The following is a 21,938-nucleotide window of genomic DNA, read 5'->3' on the forward strand; positions in this document are numbered from 1 at the left end:
GCGGGCAAAGTCATTATGTGGGCGAAACATCTCGGGCTCGATGCATCAGAGCTTGGACAGGTTGGAAGAAAACCAGACGAGAACATCGTCGGTCATGTACGAGTACCATGTCTTATTAGCCTGACGGAACTGAATGTTCACTCCGAACTTTGCGGAAGTCATACAAACGGAGGACAACACTATCGAGAGGAAGGTACAGGAGGCTGTAAAGATCCAGGTGAGAAGTCGTCCTTTTAAAAAGACGAGAGGCCTGAGCTTCCAAAGATATACGAAACCGTAACCACTTACTTAAAGGGACTGATGAAGGTTGATGGATTTGAAGAAAACCAGATCGTCGCTCATATGTAAACATTCCGTCTCATCAGCCGAATGGAACTGAATGTTCAGGGACTGATGAAGGCTGATCGATTTAAGACGAAGTATTTCCTTAAAAAAAAAGAAGTACGTTCCAGGCACGGTGTGTTTTCAGAACGTGGAATGAACATTTTTGCTTCCAATTACACTAGTTGTTCGCTCTCGATTTCTATGCGCGATAGTCGATTCGTGCTTCGCCCTCCTCGGCCATCATGCGATAGAGATCTCGAGCTCACAATCTTCTGGGTAAATGTTAGGTTTCTAGTCGATTGCTTAAGTTTTTAACTTTATACAAGACGTGGTGTGTCTAAATGTTTTATGGGGAATTTTCTTTATCTGCCTCAGCTGGCAAACTGAGACACACCTCAAAAGTTTTGCGCAGAATTTTAAGGGAACACTTAAACAGCCCCTCTCAAGCTAAATGTGCGAGATAATACGTTATGAAAATTCATAGAAGGAAAAAAATGTAGAGAGAAGAAAAACCGAAAACTATTTGTACTCAAAGCTTATTTAATCATAGTTTTCCGATTAGGTTGTCTATAACACAAACTGGATGAATGCAACCCAGCCTTTACAAGACTCGCACGTGCGCAGACGTTTGACCACCGTTCGACTTTATCTGTGTTCATCTCAGGCTTAATCAGTTAAAAATCTAGCCGATAGCAAGAACTTAGCAATAACAAGCTGCTTATTCATTTAATGTTTTAAACGATATACGTTGTACACTTTCATTTAATATAAAACAACATTATTTGGCCAAAACCCAAACATCGCACCGGGCTATATCATCATTAAAAAGTTTCTCTTTAAACAAACCGTGTGCTAAAGCACACATCAATTAATTGTTATTTCTTGAATGTTTTCATAAAACTATCACAGATTAATTCTTATATTACATCCTATGACAATTTGTGCGGTTCATTCCTACTGAACCTTAGATTATAAGCAAACAAGTGGATTTGAATTAACACTATATCGGAATATATAGATCATGAATGGTTCTCAGTAGTACCTTTAGGTAACACCCTTGAAAGTGCGCCAATGTTTTTTAAACTTTTATTTCTTAGGTGGGTTCATTAGCCACCCATTTCAGACGTATTAATGATGATTAGTAAGTAGACCCCTGAATAAACTCTAAATTTGGCGCAATCCCGAGATGATGTGAATTTTTAGGAAACCAGAAGTAATGGAAACTTGAGACATCGTCCCTACACGTGCCTGCTTGTTAAAGCGCAATATTTCGCCCCTTTCCATTGGTTTATTCACGACAATCCTCGTCCAGTTACCAAATCCCTGTTATTCATCGAACAATATTTGGCACATCTTTAGTTTTCTTCCCATCTCGTTCCAGTGTCACTTTTCTATCCACTTCCTCTTGTGGAATAAAGGCAGAAAGAGATAGAGAGCTTAGGAACGAATATGCCGTCTCATAAACACTTCCCGATAGTTTTAATATTTACCTATAGCTTGGTAACTGAAATGAAATTCTGCGCTCTGGTAAACGGGTGTCAGGGTGCACGTGGGATGGTGATAAATTCATTAGGACTATAGAAATTTAGGATTCACCTAAGCTGTTGCAGAGCATTTTACATTTGCGTTCTCCACATCGGAAAGGAGCTTTGTTAGATGAAGAACATTTAAATTAATCAGCATCTTATTGTATCATGTCAATATGGCATTCATTCAGAATCAACGTAATTTAAAATAAATATTCAAATATTTAGTTCTACTTGGTAACCGTCACTGCACTGGAAGTCCTTCTCGTGGTTAATTTACGAAGTTGTTCTCGTTGGCGCTTTCCAAAAAAACTGACAACCGAAGTTCAGTTGTTCAGGAAAACGTGGTACGAATTCTCTGTCCTCCTTCCTTGATTTGAAATAATATTGTTCCCTGACTCTAAAAAGTTGTTCACATTAACAAAGCTCAGGGCTCAAAACCAGTTATTCCGTCTAAGTCTGTTCAAGCGACGAGTTAAACTTTCTATCTGAAGTTTGTAGAACTAAGTAATCACTTGCTCTCATTAAATGAACATCTCGTCTTATTCGTGGGGTTTTATGGTAGTTTCTCCTGAAGAGATTGACGCAGCAATCCTTTTTTAGCAACTCTGAATCTCGATGACTGCTATCTGGCTTGTAACCAATGAAAGCTAATGATGAATAGTAAATGTGAACACAGAAGTAAAGTCCCTGGACTATCAGTGAAACTTCCCGTCGACTTTGTCCTTCTTGCCTTTATATTTTCTGCAAGGAAGGAAATTATATTTTTATTTTAAGTCGCTATGGAATCCAGTCTGTTTGCTGCGAAAAATTTAAGCATCCACCAAGTGAGTAATTAAGCCAGTCAGTCGGTCGGTTGTATAAGTCGCTTAGTTTGTCTCAGTGTCTGTCAGTCAGACAGTCAGTTCATAAGTCAGTTGGTCAGTTTGTCAGTCAGACAGTCAGTCGATAAGTCAGTTGGTCAGTTTGCCAGTCAGTCAATGAGTCAGCGATCAGTCAGTCAGTTCCTCAGTCAATCAATCAATCAGTTGAGCTTTAGAAACTCTCTATGGTGGCCAATTGACAATATCAATTACGATGATAGGGAAACTCATTGACCATAAAAATAAAATTTTCTCCTCTCTCGTGACTTGTTTGTCTAAATAGCCTTTCACACCAACCATTACAAACACAATTGAGGCAATTTCGAATGAAATAAAAAAAAAATTTAATCACACTTCCAAAACATTTCCTGCATTGTACGTTTTCAGTTAGGCGTTTCGATGGGATCTGGGTTCTGCGATGCGTTTTCGTATAGGAATTTTCGGTTACTTCGAGGAACGGAACGGTGAGTAGCTCACTTTTGTTTCAACCCATAGCTACCGTTTTACACATTATATGAGACTTCTGTTTTGTACGAAACGTGAATTATCATTTTATCATCTCTTCAGACCAAATAACACGATCACTTTCATTCCTTACTTTTTCCTGCTGTGACCTCCTGTGATCTCGGACCCAGTATGTAGTGTCCACCATGTACTATTTTAAAAGCTGCCAACTGAAAATGATAGATGTGTCCTTTCTCCAGATCAAAAGCGATTTCTTTTCTTCTTCTTTCTTTTGCAACGTCGACAGTATGTATATCCCTTAGAGAACTCCAGTAAAAAATCTGAGGGAAATATCGACAGAAACCATGATTGAGGCTGATCGACATGCAACCTTACTCCTGAAAGAATTTTTCTTTTAAAGTATTAGATTTACACTTTCTCTACCAAGATCTTAATAGGAACTCATTAGTACGTCTCCTTACTATACTCCATTCAATTATTATGATGTTAATTTAAAGAATTTGGTATTAGATCATCTAATACCCCCTAATTGATATTTTTCTTTATTCTTATCACTTATTTGCTTGATTTTGTATCATGAAATAATTCAAATAGTACGCGCGCTCTGATTGGCCATAAAGCCATTTTACATGAGCGTATGCAAACACGGTTTTCGTTCCTCTTTCATTAGTTATTTTATAAAAGAAATGTAAAATGGTTTCCGTGTTTACGTAGCCTGATGTAAACACGCGGGAGGTTGGGAGAACACTCGATAAGCTGGAAACCACTCCGCTTTGCGTCGTGGTTTCCTACGCTTATCTCGTGTTCTCCCAACCTCCCGCGTGTTTACATCAGGCTATGTAAACACGGAAACCATTTTACATTTCTTCATTGGTACCGTAAGGAGAAAATCTGTTTTGGTCGCTAATGCGGGTTAAAGGGTTAATACATTTATGCTTGTGCTTTGCTTACTCGGAATCCTTCTATGTCTTGCAGGGAACTTCTCCAGTTCAAAACTACCTCGTTGTTTTGGTTGTCAAAATTTGCTGTCACATTTTGGGGAGATATTTTAGGTGCTGAAAGGAAAAAAAGTTGTAATATAGAAATATGCTACTTCTGTTATATACACATACAAGGTAATGATTCTCACTCTAAAAATGCTTAAATGTTTTTGAAAGGGCATTCTGCGACAAAATGTTGGAGTTCTGAAACTTTTTATTAAAGTGATATGTTTTTTTTGCAAGGATTGATGTACTAATGAGTGTCAACGTGGCGTAGCATTTGTAATGTTCAGTAATAACTACCCATAAGAAATCAGGAAAGAAATTAATGGTAAATTACTTCACAAGCTTTACTTTCATTTTAGACTTTAAGGACGGGGGGTTGGGGGTGGAAGGGGAGGGGGGGGAGGCAGGAAACCTGTGACCCTGGAAAACCCCCAAATGCCGAAGATCCTTGGTGTTGGACCTTCGAACTGGTACTCTGTATATTTGGTTAATGTGCCTTTTTAGAAACAAATGGTATTTTCAACATTGGATTTTTTTTAGTTAAAGATAAGAATTGGTTTGTCTGGTCATTTATTGGTCAAAGGTATTACTAACCTGTTGTGAGATCAAATTCTACAACCAGCGGTGGACCTGCCCCGATTCTGTTGATTGCCAGAACTGAGAATCTGTACCTCGCCTGCAGGTTGAGCAGGGGGAGTCTCATTTGTGGATTACTGTTGTTTGTCTTTCCGCTCATTGTCATTTCTGTTACTGGTACTTTCTCTATCGTCACCCGGTAGTCAGAGATGATGCCATTAGCTCTTTCAGGTGGGCTCCACTGAAGTATTATGAAGCTTTGGTTGTGGATGTTGAGGGACAGCCCTCGCGGTGAATCTGGTACTGGAAACAACATAAAAACAGCGTAAGGTGTTGCCACACACTACTTGTAGTAAGTAATGAAACAAGTTCACGTAAATAGTTTTATCATTTTGATCCATCCTTGTTCAACATTAGATTTAAAAGGTATGAGTTTAAGTGTTTAAAGTTAAAATCATGGTAACTCAGAGATTCATACAAGAACTGAGATGCCAAGGAAAAAAAAGACCAGAATTTATTTAGCTCAGTAGGCATGTTTAGTAAATCAGTAGATGCATGCATACTTCTAGACGCAACAAGTGTGCAGACTCTAAAAGCTATTGTGCTAAATGGAAATTAAACACTGCTATTGTATAAACTGCTACTGCTAAATAACAATTCTCGTCTTTGCAAGGACGATGTACGAGACCAGAGAATCAAGAATTAAGAATCAAGGTGATAAACAGTCATTTGTAAACAAAGGAAATGGATTAATGTGTACTAACAACTTTCTGGACAAAGAAACCTTTGTCCATTTTCCTGGCTGCATAATCCAGTATAATTATTGGTGCCATTTAATTCTGTGCAAGTGTGAATATACAACTTTAATTCAGTGGGTGAAAAATTATTGAAAAAAAAAAAAACCAAAGCAGAACAAAGAAATAAGTGGACTAAAAACTCAAAATTAAGATATCTCCGGGTTCTTGGTGGCATTTGAAACTGTTTTCATATTCTAACTTGTTCTATCTGGAATTACTTTCTTTACTTTGATGTAGTAAGTTATCAGCGTATGCTTTAGCTTGAGATGATCAATACCAAGGACTTACTTGATTCAGGTGTTGTTAAAGGACCTATGACATTACTTGCTGGTCCATCACCCATTCTGTTGTAAGCAACAACTTGAAATCTGTATGATGTGTAAGGCTGCAGATGTAAACTGACAGACGTTTCACTAGTTGACTCGACCTCAGCTTGGTAGGGAGTCTGACCGCTCGGCGCTTTCCAGAAATACACCTGAAATGAAAAGGAAAAAAATTGGGTACCAAATTGCCAATAAAAGTCATTTGCACTTGCATTTATTCCTTGAATAACTGTTCCTTGATTTGGTGCAGATTTTTATCTAAATACAGGGATGGTTTTTAAGTCAAAGTTTATCGTGAAGCATTGTTATAAACTTCTCAGGAGTTGTTTCTAAATCGAGTATTATAAACCTAGTTTGTGATAGCTGATGGTAAGTTTTGGTAAGATGCTATTGGCTGCAAGGCTCGAATGGTGTAAGTCGGTCTCGATTAGGTCGTTCTGTTCGGTTCGTTTGTATTATGTATGTCTTGTGTAGGTCGTTTGTGTGGTATCGATAGTTGTTGAAATCTATTGGGAGGAGTCTGTTCTTAGTCAGTCAGTAAAACAAACTTTCGATTAAGTTCCGACATATATTCAAATCGTTACTATGCCAAAACGTTGCTAGATGTTACGCATGACCAGAATAAATATCGGATGAAAACACCATCAACAGCATGATGAAGGACATGTTGCTTGGGTGATAAAGTGAACACGTAACTCTACGACAACTCGGTGCCAGCATTGTAACCTTAGTGTTGGCTAGCATACATTTGTTGTGAACAGGAGACCATTGTTAGCTGACGCGTTTTAACATTTGGCAACAGTATTATCACCGAAGAAGTTACATGTCACCAGAAAGGTAGCAACACATGACAAATGTGCTACATTTACCAAAAAATAGTTTCATCTTTTCATTTGTTTGCAAGCTTGCCACGACAAACAAAACAAAATGAATTTAAAAAGACAAATAGAACATAAAATCAATTTAAAATGAAAAAAAAAGATGGATAAATGTACTTACCTTGTACCCTAACAATTTGCCACGGGCTGTTTCTCTCTTATCAGGGACACCCGTCCATGTTGCATAAGCTGAATTTGGAGATGTAATACGGACATCAAGATCCCTGGGGGCTCCCACCGGCACTGTAGCATCGAAATAAAATGCATCAGAAATTCAGTATGATTTAGTATCTGATTGGTTAATCAACACTCATTTAGATTGGTTCTTACATATGATCTGATGGAAGACAGACGCGTAGATGACGCCACCATTAGAAACGTTCTCTTTTTTTAATATAAAACAAATAGATTCCGTGTTACCGTACGACTGTTCAGTCGACTGATAACAAAAAAGTCTAAAGGTGGTGACATTTGTTACGGCATTTGTATAACGGTGTTTAGACAACGTCACGAATACTTCAGACAATTTTGCTGTAAAATGACTGCACCTTGTTCCCCAGAAAAAGCAATGACATCCGGACTTTTAGGTCCAAAGCCAATGCTGTTTGCTGCTTGTATTTGGATCGTGTACTTCACGTAGTAATCAGTGCCAGTGATGAAGAAGGTGGAGCCATTTCTGACCTCATCTCTTGTCGGCTGCCCTTTGCGGTCCGTTCGCTTGTGATAAACAATGTAGTAGAAACCTGGTCCATTGTGGTGTATGGGTGGAATGGGTTGCCACGTGATCTTTAGGGTAGATGCGTCAATCCCCTCACCCCTCAAGTCAAGAGGATACTTTGTAGGTGCTGTGAATGACGAGTAGAACGTCCAAAGTTATAAAACAGAGGCCTTCGGAATAGGAGTACTTATTGTTTTGCGTTGATCACCAGATGTGATTGTCATGAGCAGTGTAGATGTTTTATATTAATGATTACATATCTAGACTACACGTTGGTTCCGCTGCCTTGCCCAAGAACACAACACAGCAGATTATTTCTGAGTCGAAAACCCCTCACTCTCAAAATAAGATCAAGTGCAATACCATTCTTATGAAAAAGAGTTAATAATATGTTTCAACGAGATTGAAAAGTCATTTTTTTTTAATCAAAAGCCTTGCACGTCAAAACTGCCTTCAACCGTGCGGTCGAAACAGACCTTTTGCTTACATCGAAAGTGGCCTGAATTACCAGACCAGGACTGGAATCCGGACTTCTCCATCTGGAGTCCTTCGCTTCAAACACAGGGTGACCATAATTCTCACGTGACGTGATCATCCTTACATTGAAAAAAAAGCTAGGAGCGTCAACCCACCTGCTGATGGTGCCTGGAAGCTACTGGACGGAGCGCTGGCGTTGCTTTTACCGACGTCGTTGACAGCAACGACTCGGAAAGTATATCTTACATGTGGAGACAATGCAATCTGTACCCATCCTTTCTGAGGTTCAGATCCGTTAGAAATGACATTCCACGTCGTAGGAGCAAATTGTGTCGTGTGCTTGATTATCACTTTCTTTATTGGACTGCCGTTCGCTTTTCCGAGGATCCATGTGACGTTGACGTGTTCGCCTTCAGCGTGTCCTTGACTGATGGTCACATCTGTCGGTGGATTAGGAGGACCTTAAAATACAGACATATTTGGTTACTGACCAGAGAAGGGAGGGAAACGGATCATTGAATATTTCATCACACTAATTATGAACACATTTTTACCACGCTTTCCTTCCTGTTGACAAGTTGTTTCGAAAAAACTTAAGACCTACACACTTGCGGTTCGTGTGCCACTGTTTCTGTTGAAAACTACAATTACAGTGTAAATATACAGAAACGTCTCTATTTACCTTTGACTTTCAAGAAGACCTCCTTGCGGTCGATCAGTTTATTGTTATTGCCCCTTATTTCGCAGAAGTAAAGCCCTGCATCGCCGTATCGAACTTTAGTGATCTTCAAGTATCCTCTCTGATCACTTGTTGATGACATACTGTTCCTGATATCTGTTCTTGTTTTTCTCACACGCGAACTCGACACAATTTCATGGGTAAAAAATTTTAACCACTTGAAGGTAACCTCTATTTTGCCAACTGATCTAACACCGCACATAAATCTGATGTCTTTCCCAAGGACAGCCGTCAACGTTTCATCCATGTTTTTACTTTCGACGATGTATTCTAGGATGGAAAAGAGATTTGCTCAAATATTGATTTCACGAGTACGAAAGGATTCAGGCTAATTTAGAGTGCTGCCTCCACACTCTTAAATCGGAATTCCTAGTGTTTGAGGAGACTAACGCTCCTCAATAGGTAACCTTCAAAATTTTGTGCTAACTTTCCCACTAAATTTCGCTGGCCAAGTAGGATCCTTTCGCTAGGTCAAAACTTTTTCATTTGATTTTTTTGATTCGTTGAAAATTGTCATCAAATAAAAGGAAATATACAAATATCAGTTAGTTGATCAAGGCTGACTAAGGATGGGGAAGATTGCCACAGATTGCAAGTCACGATTGTTTGGAATTCGGGGCCAAATTTGTGATGCTGTACAAACTAGACAAGCTAAGGCAAAGTGAAGCTATAGCATACCGACAACATCGATGGATCCCGTTCTGGAGGCTTTACCCAGTGTGTTGGAAGCTTCGCATATGTACTTCCCAGAATCAGATTTGGTAACGTTAGTGATCCTTAGGTTTCCGTTTGATGAAATATGAAACCTTCCTTTGCTTTGTAGATAAGCGGCGCCAAATCGCCAGCGTACGACGGGCTTAGGTTCACCAGTTGGGTTACATATTATTTCCACACTTGAATGCATGAGGGCACTTTGGGTCGGCTGTGGAGCTTTACTCCCCAGGCCAAAGCCGGCGGGAATTGCTAATTTGGTAGAAAGAATACTGTTTAATAATAAGTGACTCAAAATGGTGACGCAAAGGTAAACTCTAAGGGTCATTACTGTTGGAACAATCTCGGCTTTTGAAGCGACTAGAAGTATTGCTTTCTTTCGTGGACTGGTACCACCCTTCCCTAGCTTTCCCCTTCCCACCCCCCCCCCCTCCTTAGCTATTCATAAAGTTTCCACGATAATTCTTGTGAACTTGGCAGTTTACTCAGGGATGGGGGGGGGGGGGGGAGGCACTGTGAAATGAGTGTCCAATCAAATAACTGAACGTTAATGTATTCTTTGATTCATCGACGATATAATATATATGTTATTACCTGATACAGTCAGCTTTATATCAGCATGTAGTTGGCCATGTTTGTTGTCGACGAAACACTGATATATCCCATTATCGTGAGGCCTCAAGTCTTTGATAGTCAAATTTCCCAGTGAAAATTCATGCCTGTTTTTCGGTACAATCAGCTTGCCGTTTCGATACCATGTGTATCTTATGCCCGGTATACCAAAAGTAATACAGGGCAGAGTGACTGTGCTGTTAGAGACTGATGTAATGTCTTTTGGCTTTAATATCCACTCTGGTTTAGCTGCAAAAGAAGCAAAATTGCAAATTTTCGTTCTCTATCTGATTTATAATGTTTAAGGCACGTTTCGGTCCTTGAATTTGGAGGAGTGCATCATTGATGCTGCTGATGATTAATTATCCCCGGGCTAGTGTAGGCGACACAATGCGTTGCCGTCTTGGACCGCCTTGGGATGGAATGCAGGTCCCTCGTAGGCTTACATTTTTCATTTAGTTTTGTGCTCATTACTCTTACCCTCGTATGTCACTGGTCAAGGTTGTTTAAAAGTTGATGTCGTAAATGGGAAGCTTTATTTTTAGTTCGTGAAGTCGTTTCCATGGTGAAGGGAGAACACCTTAAACTCCCACGAGGAAAAGAAATTGAATTACTCTAACCTGGAAAATCGAGTGTAATTTAGTTTTTATCAAATGAGTTGATGACGTGAATTGGCCACGGTAAAGAGTTTTAAAGCTATCGTTTCGAGCGTAAGCCCTTCGTGAGAGCGAGGGCTAAGGCTCGAAATGTCACCTTTAAAACTCTCCACAGTGGCCAATTTACGATATCAACTCAGTTGATAATGCTAAATTACTCTTTTAAACTCTCCCACTGACGCGGCACCACAGTTTCTTTAGAAACTTACCCCTTTATTCACCTGGAAAATCTAGTTTTGTAAATTTACTTCGACACCAGAATATAAGCAGTTCCAGCACACTAAACAATACGCAGCACATTGCAACTGTATGTTGTGATATAGTTATACCTTCCATCTTTATCACGGTTGTTTTGGTGTCTGACTGTCCTGCCTTATCGCTGGCTCTGCATCTATACTTCCCAGCGTCGTCACGACCAAAACTGTTGATCACTAGTCTGTTAACGTTTCCTGTCGTATTCCCAAGTGCAGTGTGAATCCCTTTTTTCTTCATGACGATTTTCGGAACTGGTCTGCGTGAAAGATTGACAATATTGAGCTTTATCGATGAACAACTGAAGGGACTGGAAACTATTTTTGCAACGTCACGTTGCCTGAAACCCGGCGAGACCTTGCCAACCCGTTTACGGCAATTTCTGAACTAAACCACAACTTATTAACCTATCATACCGCTATATCTAAGGTTCTCTTACTGTTTCTGCAAGTACCACTGCTGTTACAAGAAATGCGTTTTTTTTTGTACTACCACCGCTGCTATTGTTGTCACTGCCACAGTAGTTACTACCTCTCTAGTAATCCGGCAAATGGTGCTGATACTACCGACTCTTTGTCTGCCGCTTCTGTTACAACTGATGTTACCGAAGGTGGCACTGTTACCTATTTATCTGTTTCCATAGCTGCCACGGCGTAGTATACCTCTGCTGTTGCCCCCCTACCTATTTCTTCTGTTGCCACTTCTTCAATTGTGAAAGTTTCTATGACTAAGGCTTTCATTTTATGCTGTAAAGATGTATGTTCTAACTGCACTTACTTCCCATAAACAATGCACTCCAAGACAAATTTCTCTCCTTTCAAGGCTATCTTTGGGCTGCTAAAGTCGTCGGCAACTCTAGGTGGCTTGTTAAGCTGATTTGTTGCTGTTATGAAAGAAAAAGGCAGTACAACGATAATGATTTTTAATGAAATCTTCTCACAATACAAGACGCAACTCGAGCAGCCCTTTTAAGATGGTTAATCGTGTAGAACCTGACACTTGAAAATAATTGGGGGATAAACTATTTTGCCATGTCGGTCAGATTGTCTTAGATTGTAAGTGATGCCCAATGGTTTCAATTGAAAAAAGAGAGCCCTACAAATTGTTTTCCTAGGACTGTAAAAGGTGAAATATCAAAGAAAATGTTTCCTTCTTTAATGTTCTTACCTGGTGTTACGAACAGAGAAACTTGTCTCTCCACACTCTTTCTCTCTCCTGGTATGAAGAGGTTTGTTACAGTGCAGATATAGACGCCAGAATCTGATCTTTTCAAAAATGCAAAATGCAAGTCCTTAGTTTCGCTGATTGTCAGATGCGATGACGATCTCACTGGCTGTTTTTCCCCATTTATCTCCTTTGACCACTGGACGGTACGATGTGGAAAAGAGTCAGGAGCCATACACTTTATGGAGAGGAAATCCCCTTCTTCCATAGAGACCATCTTGTCGCGGGTAGTGAATGAATCAAGATCTGATAAGGAAGGAGATTGGTTACATCAACTGTCAGGAAGTGGGAGAGGAGCAGCATGGAATTCAGCATGGGGCTGTGGCTCTTATTTCATCGTCCACACTAAATAAGTAAAACCTTCATCGAGAGGTGACCCTTGGCACGAAGGAAAGTGTTCCACGGAGACACACTTCCCTTCAATCACGGTCACAGTTACAAATATTAAGAGCATCTTATCAGGCGGGACCAAAATTTGTGTCCTTTCTTTGAACATTGGTGTCCCTAGAGGAGAGGTTTTATCATGGATGAGATAAGGTCTCATCCATGCATACACTGACTGGTAAGTAGCGCCGTGTTCAGAATGCTCGTTGGTACAGCATTTAGGCTATAATTTTCTCGATGCAATGAACTGCATTACATTAAAGTACCCCCACACTCCTTAAAACAAATATTCGCTTTGAAATATAAAGTACATGGACTTGGTACAGAGGCGTGCCAAACGGTGAAACCCCTGCATATCATGAAAGAGTTGTTCGATAAGTTTAATATCCTGAGTTTGGCCTTCTCAGAGTGGTTAGGCGGTGCTTTGAGAGTAAATCCTGAAGTACTTACATGCAAATTTAACGGTAGCTGTTCTGCTACGAACTGTTCTATTTCCGCTGGACACCAGGCAGTAATAGGACCCTTCATCTCTCTCTTTGACTGCATTCTTTACATAAAGAGACCCGTCACCTGTTACCCTGAAGTCCTGATTACGGATGTCTACTGGTCTTCCCTTGAAAAACCAAGCCACTGACGAACCTACAGACTTGATGCAGAGGATTGTGAACGCTTGTGGCCTTGTTGTGCTTGGTGTTACTGTCACGTCTTCAGGCTCAACCAGAATCGCTGGCCTGAAGCTAACGGCTGTTGGTAAATGGTACAAGTAGGATAATTTTTACGAGTTCACTGCCCCCCTTACAATCGAAGGTATAATCCCAATTTCATTGGTATGAAGGGATTTGGAGTCTCACTATCGGAGCTAATCTCAATTTCAGCAATTTGGAGCCTTATTACATTATCAAAGTGAACATCCAGGAATTTTATCAAACTTCCCACTTAGTGTGCGACTGTTTTCTTGCCCAAGAATACAACTCAATGCCCCCGCTGGACAGGGCTCCACATTAGAACCCGATCGCAGTTTGCCGTTTGACAATCATGTCTCTCCCACAAAAAAAGAAAAATAGTACAGAAGCTAGTCCAACTGGTGTTCTCTGGTGAGGATCGACGGCTATATATCCTTTCCTATCTCTTTCAATTCTAGCCGTATGAATTAGATGAAACGTACCAAAGTCTAGAGGAAGATCCTCTTTTCGGAACCTGTTCACTGCATCAATGCTGAGGTACGTACGCCCTAGCAAAAGTTTGAAACTTACCGACTTGGACTAGAAGTAGCAACAGAAGAAGCGTGATGACAAATGCATTACTCCCCCGGCTGATGTTCATTGTGTAGTTGATTCATACCTGAATGAACAAGGAAGGAAAGCGTTTAATCGACAAAGATAAAAAATTTTGAAGCTCTGTGCTTTTCCTTAGATGCAATGCACGTTCGTGGAAACCAACCGTAGAACATTAGCTCGAAATTCTCATCCTAACATTTTACTTTTCTTTTTAACCAGGTGCTTTAGATTCCCTATATGCATATATATGTATATGTCAATCACTTAAACGTCTCTTACCAACTCAGATTTTTTCAGAAAAACCGAAAGCTACTGACAAAGAAGCAAATTGAAAAGCTGACTTTATACTCGTTGTAGACTAAGAAGACCTCGGTAAATATTTCAGTGGAATGTAAAGGTTTTGAAATTTCTCGCATATAATTGCGAACATAATGCATTCCAAGGACTTCGGAATGCGACCTGATGTACAGATGAAAAATTTATAGTTGGCGATTGCCAAATTTGGGAAAACACTATATCATCGTCTACTGATTCGATTGAAATACAGCCGCTAGCCTAACTTCCAAAAAGTAACCTTAGCTCTTGCCCCGAAAGACAGAAATGTCGACACAGCGTTTTCTTTCTTGCTGCATGTGGTACCCCTAACTGCGATGTAGAATAGTTTCGTGTAACATTACTAAAAACAAACTGAATCTTCTCTGTTCAACGTAGAATACACCGACTCTCAAAACATGCTATAGTGAATTTTAGACAAACAAAATTCGGTGCCAGTGATAAACAATATCGAAGAATTGCTCTCGTTGTGGCCAGTTCTGAGATGTTAGATCCATATTTGCGCAATATTTCGGCAGAAACTACTTCAATGATCGTTTCCCGCGTTTAAAACAATGTTACTAAGTATCTTCGTAAGTCACAGCATGCATATAGCTTTATATTTAGTTCCGTGGTCGACTATTCATGGGGAGTAGAAAATGTCGCGTGAGCCAACTGGTAGAACAAGCCTTTTATTTTGACACTTTCCTGCAATTGGTATTAATTTTTTCCCTCTCCTTTTTTCCTTGTTGTGCACTGATTTCCCCAAATAAACGAGATTTATGTTTGTTAAGCATAGGTTATTTAAATCTACGAAGTTTCAAAGCATACCTTTAAAATCGCGTTTGTGGTCGATCGTTTTTACCTTAATTTACCTTAAGTCAACGAAACCAAGCGCTGTTACGTTCACAAAAAGAAGCTTACATTTTGAAAGATTTCCTTCCTGGAAGTTGACTTGTTCCATTAATTCTTGTCAGGATTTTGCGGCGCGAAATTGACTCTGCATTAAAATATACTCAATGAAGAATTAATCTTTATTTAACCTCAGGCGGAAAATTTCCAAATAATCTACACACCAAAACCTCAGTTGCCGGTATATTTTAAACCACTCTTTATCAATCGAATTTCGCTACGTTGAAATGAAATTGAAATTGCAATCTCTATATCATCAACAATATTCCATCAATATGGCAATAAAAAGGCAACTTTGTTTGTCAACACAGCACAAAACCTTGCAACAGCTTTTCCGAGTTTTTGTCGAATCTCTTTGTTTTACAAATCACTGGGAGGTTGGTTTAAACGTAATGTTGGCAGCACAGTCCTAAAATCGTGTTGTTTGCCCGACACGCGAATCGTGTTTACTTTCGATTCTTTGCGCTCGTGTGCTGTACCTGCTCTTATGATAGAAACACCGGTCATTTCGATGAGCGGTACCCGTCAACTCGTGCAGTTTATTAAACATTTTGTCTTCTTTGCATGCAACCCTTTGCCACCGCTGTTTTGAGAATAATAGATCTTCATTCAAAGGGCAAACAAAGGGCAAACAACAATTCACCGAAGAGAAAACAATTGTCGCGTTGCCTAGAAAGCCACATTTTGCATTCAAATCAGAGCCTGGGAAAATTTGGCGTTGCGATTCTTCCACGAACTCCATGTTGGTAAGCTATTTAAGGCTCAGACATAGGAAACCGAAGTTGTACTCCAAGTTACGTTTAGACTTCGCTGTGGTTAGATCGAAGCCGGGTAATTTCAGTCTTCCATTTCAGAAAGTACAAATCTATTTCTTTCCCCTAAAATTGTCACATTAACCTCGCAACGTCAAAGCATTTAAGTCTTCGTCAGACGTAATTATTGTTGATAAACTTTGTTCTACATTAAAATGACTGTTGGGTCTTTTTACCTAAACATTTTTAAATTTTAACGCGTTTATTCTCTCAGGCTTTCCATTCGCACTTAAATTCTCTTGCGCGTGCAGAAATAATTAACGAAAACGATGCATCAGCTTAAATAGTTTGACATTATGGGCAAGATTTTTCTTTTGTTAAAAAGTAAAGCCCACTCATTTTTCCTTTGACTGAGAAGGGTCTTTAAGTTTGTCACTTGATTGATATGCAAATGCAGTTTCCTAACACATTCATTATTGAAAAGTGTCAAATGAATGAAACTTTCTATAGTGCTCTCCAAGCAACACTTACAATTGCTATTATACGGTATCACCTGCACTGAAATTCTATTGAACGTTTTTATTCCCGCGCAGTCACTGCGCGGGAATAACTTTCGTAATTTCCTAGATCCTTGAGTCTTTTCACTCTAATTTTCACACGCTGGAGTTTTCTACTTTTTCGTTTTGGATTAATTTTTTTAAACGAAAATCACGACAATCAATTTAAACAATCTTAGCACTCCAAATGGCATTTCCCCGACAGGAAATGCTATAAATATATACATTTACCTGTATATATGTATATATAGAAACACATTTGAAACTGGATATTTATGATCGTTCGTATATACTCAATAAGGTGTTAAAGAAATTCACTTTATGTATTAGACCATTTGCGGTACGTTTTCACACGCTTAGAGATAAAAAAGTATTAGGGTCAATTTTTTACACTCCGTGAAAATTCAGCCTAAAGTTTTTAACCTCTTTACCTCAAAATTGAAAAAGAAATTTGAGTATGCTTAATGAATATGAGAGACCCACTCAGCATAAAAATTGAAAGTGGCGACTCCAGTCGCTTTTAGGAAAGCTATAATCTGATTAAATTTTAAACGCAAGAAATTGAACGAATTTGGAAATCAAGTATTTGCGCCAGCCAAAACTGGTTACATACCTTGGTATCTTTCGTAAGTTTTTCTTCGCCAGACAATTTTCTTACTCTTTGCCAACTTATATCTTCTCTTAGAATCTTTTGATGCGTAAAAGATTGCACAAACCACGGTCAAAAAATCAGATTTCTCCGGAACGATTTTGATCGCAACACAAACAAGGCCTGTTTCCGAGTGTTGGTCTTCTGGAGGGGGCCAGATAAACTTCAGCAAATTATTCCCCCTTGCCAGATGTCCAATAGCTTTCATGATACATTTACATAGATCAATTAACACTTTTGTAAAGCTTTCTTTTATCCAATTGTTTGCATGGGATGGTGATCGTTATTACACCTTTCATATTTTTCCAAATAAACTCCAATTGTACGATATTTATAATATTCTGGGTGACTTGCCCTCGAGATGCTTTCCGTTCGCGCCAGTTGCTAATGTCATTCAAACCTAGGGTACTCCTGTAGCGTATATCAATTCCATCAATCATATATCTCGTCCCAAATTGAATTTATCGTTAAGTTTATTTTCAAGTTGTATGTGTGGTCGTCGCATTGATTAAATTTCTAGTTCGGCTTTAGGCAATTACGCTGCCCCGTGAAATTGGGAGAAGTTAATTGGAGTAATCTATTTTAGCGTTATCTAACTTAGGTGCTTGCTCCGCAAGAGAAATGATTGGGCACATTCAACAATTACAGGTTGTAAAAGGTTCCTTGAAGGCAAAGAACTTTAATTTGCGGCTTGCTACGATTATTCAATTGGTAAATTACTTAAGGAAATCCAAGTCAATTTTTATGTATTATTAACTCGAAGAGATTTCTGACAATGAGACATCACTGCGAATTTAAAACAAGGACGGGAGATCTGACACAGAGATAAGGGTGATTCTTCCCGTTTCTGATGTTTAGGTACAATTTTACGAAGATATCTTTTGCTTAACCTTTCGGCGGACAACCGTTCTCTTTCCAAGACATCATGTCGTAGGGAAAGTTCTTGACTTTCACGTTTTTCACGCAGAACTGGTATATTGACCTCCGCTAAAATATCAGTGTGCGCAAGAATTTTTTTTCCGTATTTAACAGTACGTTCCGTTTGGTGTTTATCGGTATATGAGTCAAATCGGCAGGTTTACACTCGCGCTCTGAAAACGAACCGACATTGTTCGTCGTTTTGCTTTTGTTACGAACCCACAAATCGTACTGCAGCTGCCTTGACTTGATAAGAACGTGAACTTGGCGAACAAAGTGTGATCTCTGGAGCCCTGCTTAACTCGTGGGCAACTGAGTAATCTGTTGCGGTCAATTCCGATTCGCTTGATTTCATTTAAAAGGAAACACTTTGTGACTTTATTTCCGTCCGTTACAGCTGCCTCCTGAAATCGTGTTTATGAATTCTCGAGCCATTGACGCAAAGCAAATTGCCGGCAGACTTCCATTTTCTATATTTAACAGCGTAAGAGCAGAATGACGCAAAGTTGAACTGAGTGGTTTGTATTCACTCATGACCAATCAGGGGTGTAATTCCTCGATTAATTTTGACACCCACGCTCGTCCACCTCTCTTGTTTACGGTCTGCCTCGGCGAGACGGAGTGCACACGTTAATTTAAAACATTCAAGAATTGAGACCTACTGAACTTATCAGCTGCTAAGATTGTTAAAACCCTCGAGAAAAGTTGTTAAAGAATGGGGCGATAGAGCAGAACTTATTAAAGCATTAGGTCGCGCAGTGGTCGCCCAGCACGATTTTAACAGATGTATTTCATCCGTTTATTAAGGTTCTCGTCGCGTGATCGCCACCGGCGATGTTTGCAAAAATGTGATAAACCGTGCGTTTTCAAGACCAGGCGCACGTTTTTTGTTACAAATTTCGTTTTAATTGTGAGATAAGTAATGAATTGTTTCCTAAATGGGGCTGGTTCTTCGATAAAAAGAACCCGAACAGGGTTAGCGATTTCCTGTCGCACCCGCTTTGTTTGTTTTTAATTGTTCCTATCAAAGATGTCATCTCTTAGAGAGAAACACAAAGATGACTACAGAGCAAGCTTCGTTGAAAAGAATGTTTAGATAACTCTCCACGCAGCTGTGCTTCTAAAACACGAGAGGTAATAAGTGCGAGCAGCTGGTCTTGAATTCTCCTCTAAGTGGATTTGTTTCTTCAGTTAAATAATGGAAAACCTGCTTTCTGAAAAGAAGAATCACTTCATTAACGCTATTAGCATAGGTGTTGATAAGTGTTTTTTAAGTTTTTTTTCCTATTTAAACGCAAATAAATTACTTAAGTAGTATTCTACAGAACTTTCAGACGCCCCCCCTTTTGGCGTTTTCTCGCGAAAATTCGGACACTTTTTTTCTCACCAGCGATAAATCAGCCCGTTAAACAAAGAACGTATCCACGGGCTGATATGAAATAGTTATCAACCCATAATAGCTTGGTATTGTAATTTCATTGTAGTTATTGTTAACATTCCATGCGGTTTTCGCAAGAGAATTATGTAGTTGTGTTTTAGCGCAGGTAGAAATGCAGAGACACATTGCAAAGTCATTGAACATTGTGGGTTTGAAGCAGTTAGATCTTAAGGTTAAAAGCTTTGGGATTTTTTTCGACGTGGTTTTGCGTGAGTCGGAGGGATCAAACATTTGTACACGCTGTGAAATCCATTTAAAAGGCTGTTAATCGTTTCGGCGACATCTTCGCGAGGACTTCATGATAGCTTGCAAACGATCTGATGAAATCCAAGTGTGCCACTGAATCATCTTCATTATCCCGAGCAGTTTTTTCGCGGTTTGCGTGTAAATCACAGTTGTTTATCCGCTTTTGGTCACTCCTCATGGGGTTAAAGCACTATAAACAACGTTTCTCGCGTACGAAATTAATTTCCAATACTTCCGATGCACGCGACTTGTGAATAGAACACCCGGCTCTGACCGGTTAATCAGTGATACAATTTGAGGTGTCTGCCAATGTGGTATAAAAAAATGTGGTAAATATAGACTTCATAGCTGGTGGAATCCATATTTACCACAACATTCTCTGTGTTTAAACCACGAACCGCAAAGTAGTGTTCCTTTTCAATTATTCTAAGCGGCTTAGCTAAATCCGAATCGTGCAATGTTTAAGAAAAGTTTCAATCCTCGTGTTGCAAGTGTGATACTTATTAGCCCACGGCTTGCTCTGTTCGTAAATCCCCGTTGTATAAAACCGGGTGTCATTTGAGACATACTCAGCTCCGATTCAGAACTGATGAAATGTAGTACTGTAAAGAATGTACAGAATCAATTTCATCGGTACAATGAAAAGAATATTAAACAGTCCGTAAGAACTTCGTATCACCCGGCTAATTACTTATTGAAATTGCTCAAGGTTTGACAAGGAAAGAGAATAGTGATTGGATTACCGAATCAATTTGGAGATAGAAAAACAGGTCTACTGCTGTTTTGATAAATGACTTCTGTCGTCCATATAAACACAGAAGGAAAACAAATACTGTTGTCAGATTTTAATGGCGTCGAAGTACATGTCTAAGCATCAAGGTATGTACTTAGGGTTAATCCTTCTTGGCCCTTCAGGCCAAACGCTCGAAAGCACGCACGGATGGAATGAAGTGCGAACTTTAGGCAGCTTTGAAACAAGTCTGACTGTAAAAAATACTCGTGGACTACTATTATCAGAAATGGCTAGTTTTAAATCCAGTCGTGTGTTTGACAAAACAATGCTTTCGTGCCAAGCCTGTTATTAAACTTGTTAAGGAGTTTTTAGAAGAGAGTCTTACCTCAAGTTACAAGGTCTTTCACAAGGTACTTCCCGTATGCTCTCACAGCGCGGTTCTTGTCGGCAACTGATCTGTTGCTTGCTATTCCCTGTGTCATTACTGGTTTGTTGTGGCAAAGTGAAGGTTTCTTTGCTCGCAGCGGGAATGACATCTGGACAAAAGGTGATTGACAAGCGGACTGGCCCAACGGGGATGACAAATTAAGAAAGAATGCGCAAAAATCAAATTTCTTATCATTTATTTTTAACGAGCATCACTTGTCTGTGAGTAAAGAAGTTGTAATCTCATTTGCTGGCTCGTGAGAGTTAACGCCTGTTTCAGCGCGCGCAAAGCCAAACTTTGTTACAAAAATACTTCCTCTTGTGCTTCCTTTTGAGTCGTTTGGAATCATTGCTGGTGACTCTTGCTAATCAGCACTGGATATCGATATCTAAGCCGGGTAATCGGCAAATCTGTAATCCTGGCAATATGTAAGATTAATTTAGGGCCAAATATTGACCCCAAGATAGTCGGATGATTTTGTTGTAACACGTACTTGTCGGATTCGGGTAAATTTTTCACACCCCACGCGCGCTTTGATAAAATTAATCTTGATTTGGATAACTTGTTGTTGTGTTAGCCGCTTGGTCTTGATGTGAAATCCTTTGAGAACGTCAGGCTATTGTTCTTAGACAAAGACTAACACAATAAAACCCGCTTTCAACGTTAAGTCCTTTATGACAACGTTAACTAATTTAATTATTCTGCTGATAGTAATGCACTTTCATCTGACATGTTGTAAAAGATTTCAGTTATCGGAAGTTGTAAGAATTACGTGATTCATCACTTCACCTAGACAAAGCGCTGATGTTGCGTTTTGAAGAGAAAGGAATCAAGCTATTGTTATAATGAAGCTTCATTATGTCATATATAATCAATTTGTACAGGGTTCACTAAACCAACAACCTTTATCCTTCCGTTCGTAAGAGTGTTTTTGGAACATGCATCATAAAATTCTAAATTCAGCTCAAAAGCTTATGTAATAGGAGCGATTAAGATTATCTTAATCGGTTAGGAAAACATTATGAAGTTGAGTTGCAGCATACAAGGGCTGCTAAAATTGCGTATTGATAAGTACAGCAACGGTTGTTATTCACGACTGTCGCAAGTCAAGGTCAGCATATGCTCTGCCGCCAGGCGAGGGGTGATGAGTGTGTGTGTGTGTTTACGTGGGGAAGGGGGGGGGGTAAGGGGGTAAGGGGTGGGGAG

The 21,938-nt window shown here is 39.5% G+C and overlaps 1 protein-coding gene across 5 annotated transcripts; it reads right to left on the reverse strand.

Moving 5' to 3' along the window:
• Positions 1-1,038: 1,038 nt before the first annotated feature.
• LOC113686519 (contactin-4) lies at positions 1,039-20,967 on the reverse strand. Of its 5 annotated transcripts, none has more exons than XM_089207303.1 (18): positions 20,691-20,967; positions 13,765-13,852; positions 12,962-13,255; positions 12,071-12,373; positions 11,681-11,786; positions 10,981-11,162; positions 9,978-10,244; positions 9,351-9,635; positions 8,616-8,942; positions 8,089-8,394; positions 7,287-7,583; positions 6,860-6,981; positions 5,826-6,012; positions 5,505-5,579; positions 4,759-5,043; positions 4,130-4,233; positions 3,312-3,498; positions 1,039-2,594 (listed from the first exon to the last, which is right to left on the reverse strand). In XM_089207303.1, the coding sequence occupies exons 2-18, from the start codon at positions 13,832-13,834 to the stop codon at positions 2,476-2,478; spliced, it is 3,516 nt and encodes a 1,171-aa protein (XP_089063429.1). In that variant the 5' UTR covers positions 13,835-13,852; positions 20,691-20,967; the 3' UTR covers positions 1,039-2,475. The 5 variants fall into 5 exon arrangements, with proteins under 5 accessions (XP_089063429.1, XP_089063430.1, XP_089063431.1 ...); XM_089207304.1 differs by lacking the exon at positions 20,691-20,967 and adding an exon at positions 16,935-17,166; XM_089207305.1 differs by lacking the exon at positions 20,691-20,967 and adding an exon at positions 15,025-15,047.
• Between the last annotated feature and the right edge of the window lie 971 nt (positions 20,968-21,938).

Source organism: Pocillopora damicornis, chromosome 5, assembly GCF_964200805.1.
Source record: "Pocillopora damicornis chromosome 5, jaPocDami1.2, whole genome shotgun sequence".
NCBI classification, from domain to species: domain Eukaryota; kingdom Metazoa; phylum Cnidaria; class Anthozoa; order Scleractinia; family Pocilloporidae; genus Pocillopora; species Pocillopora damicornis.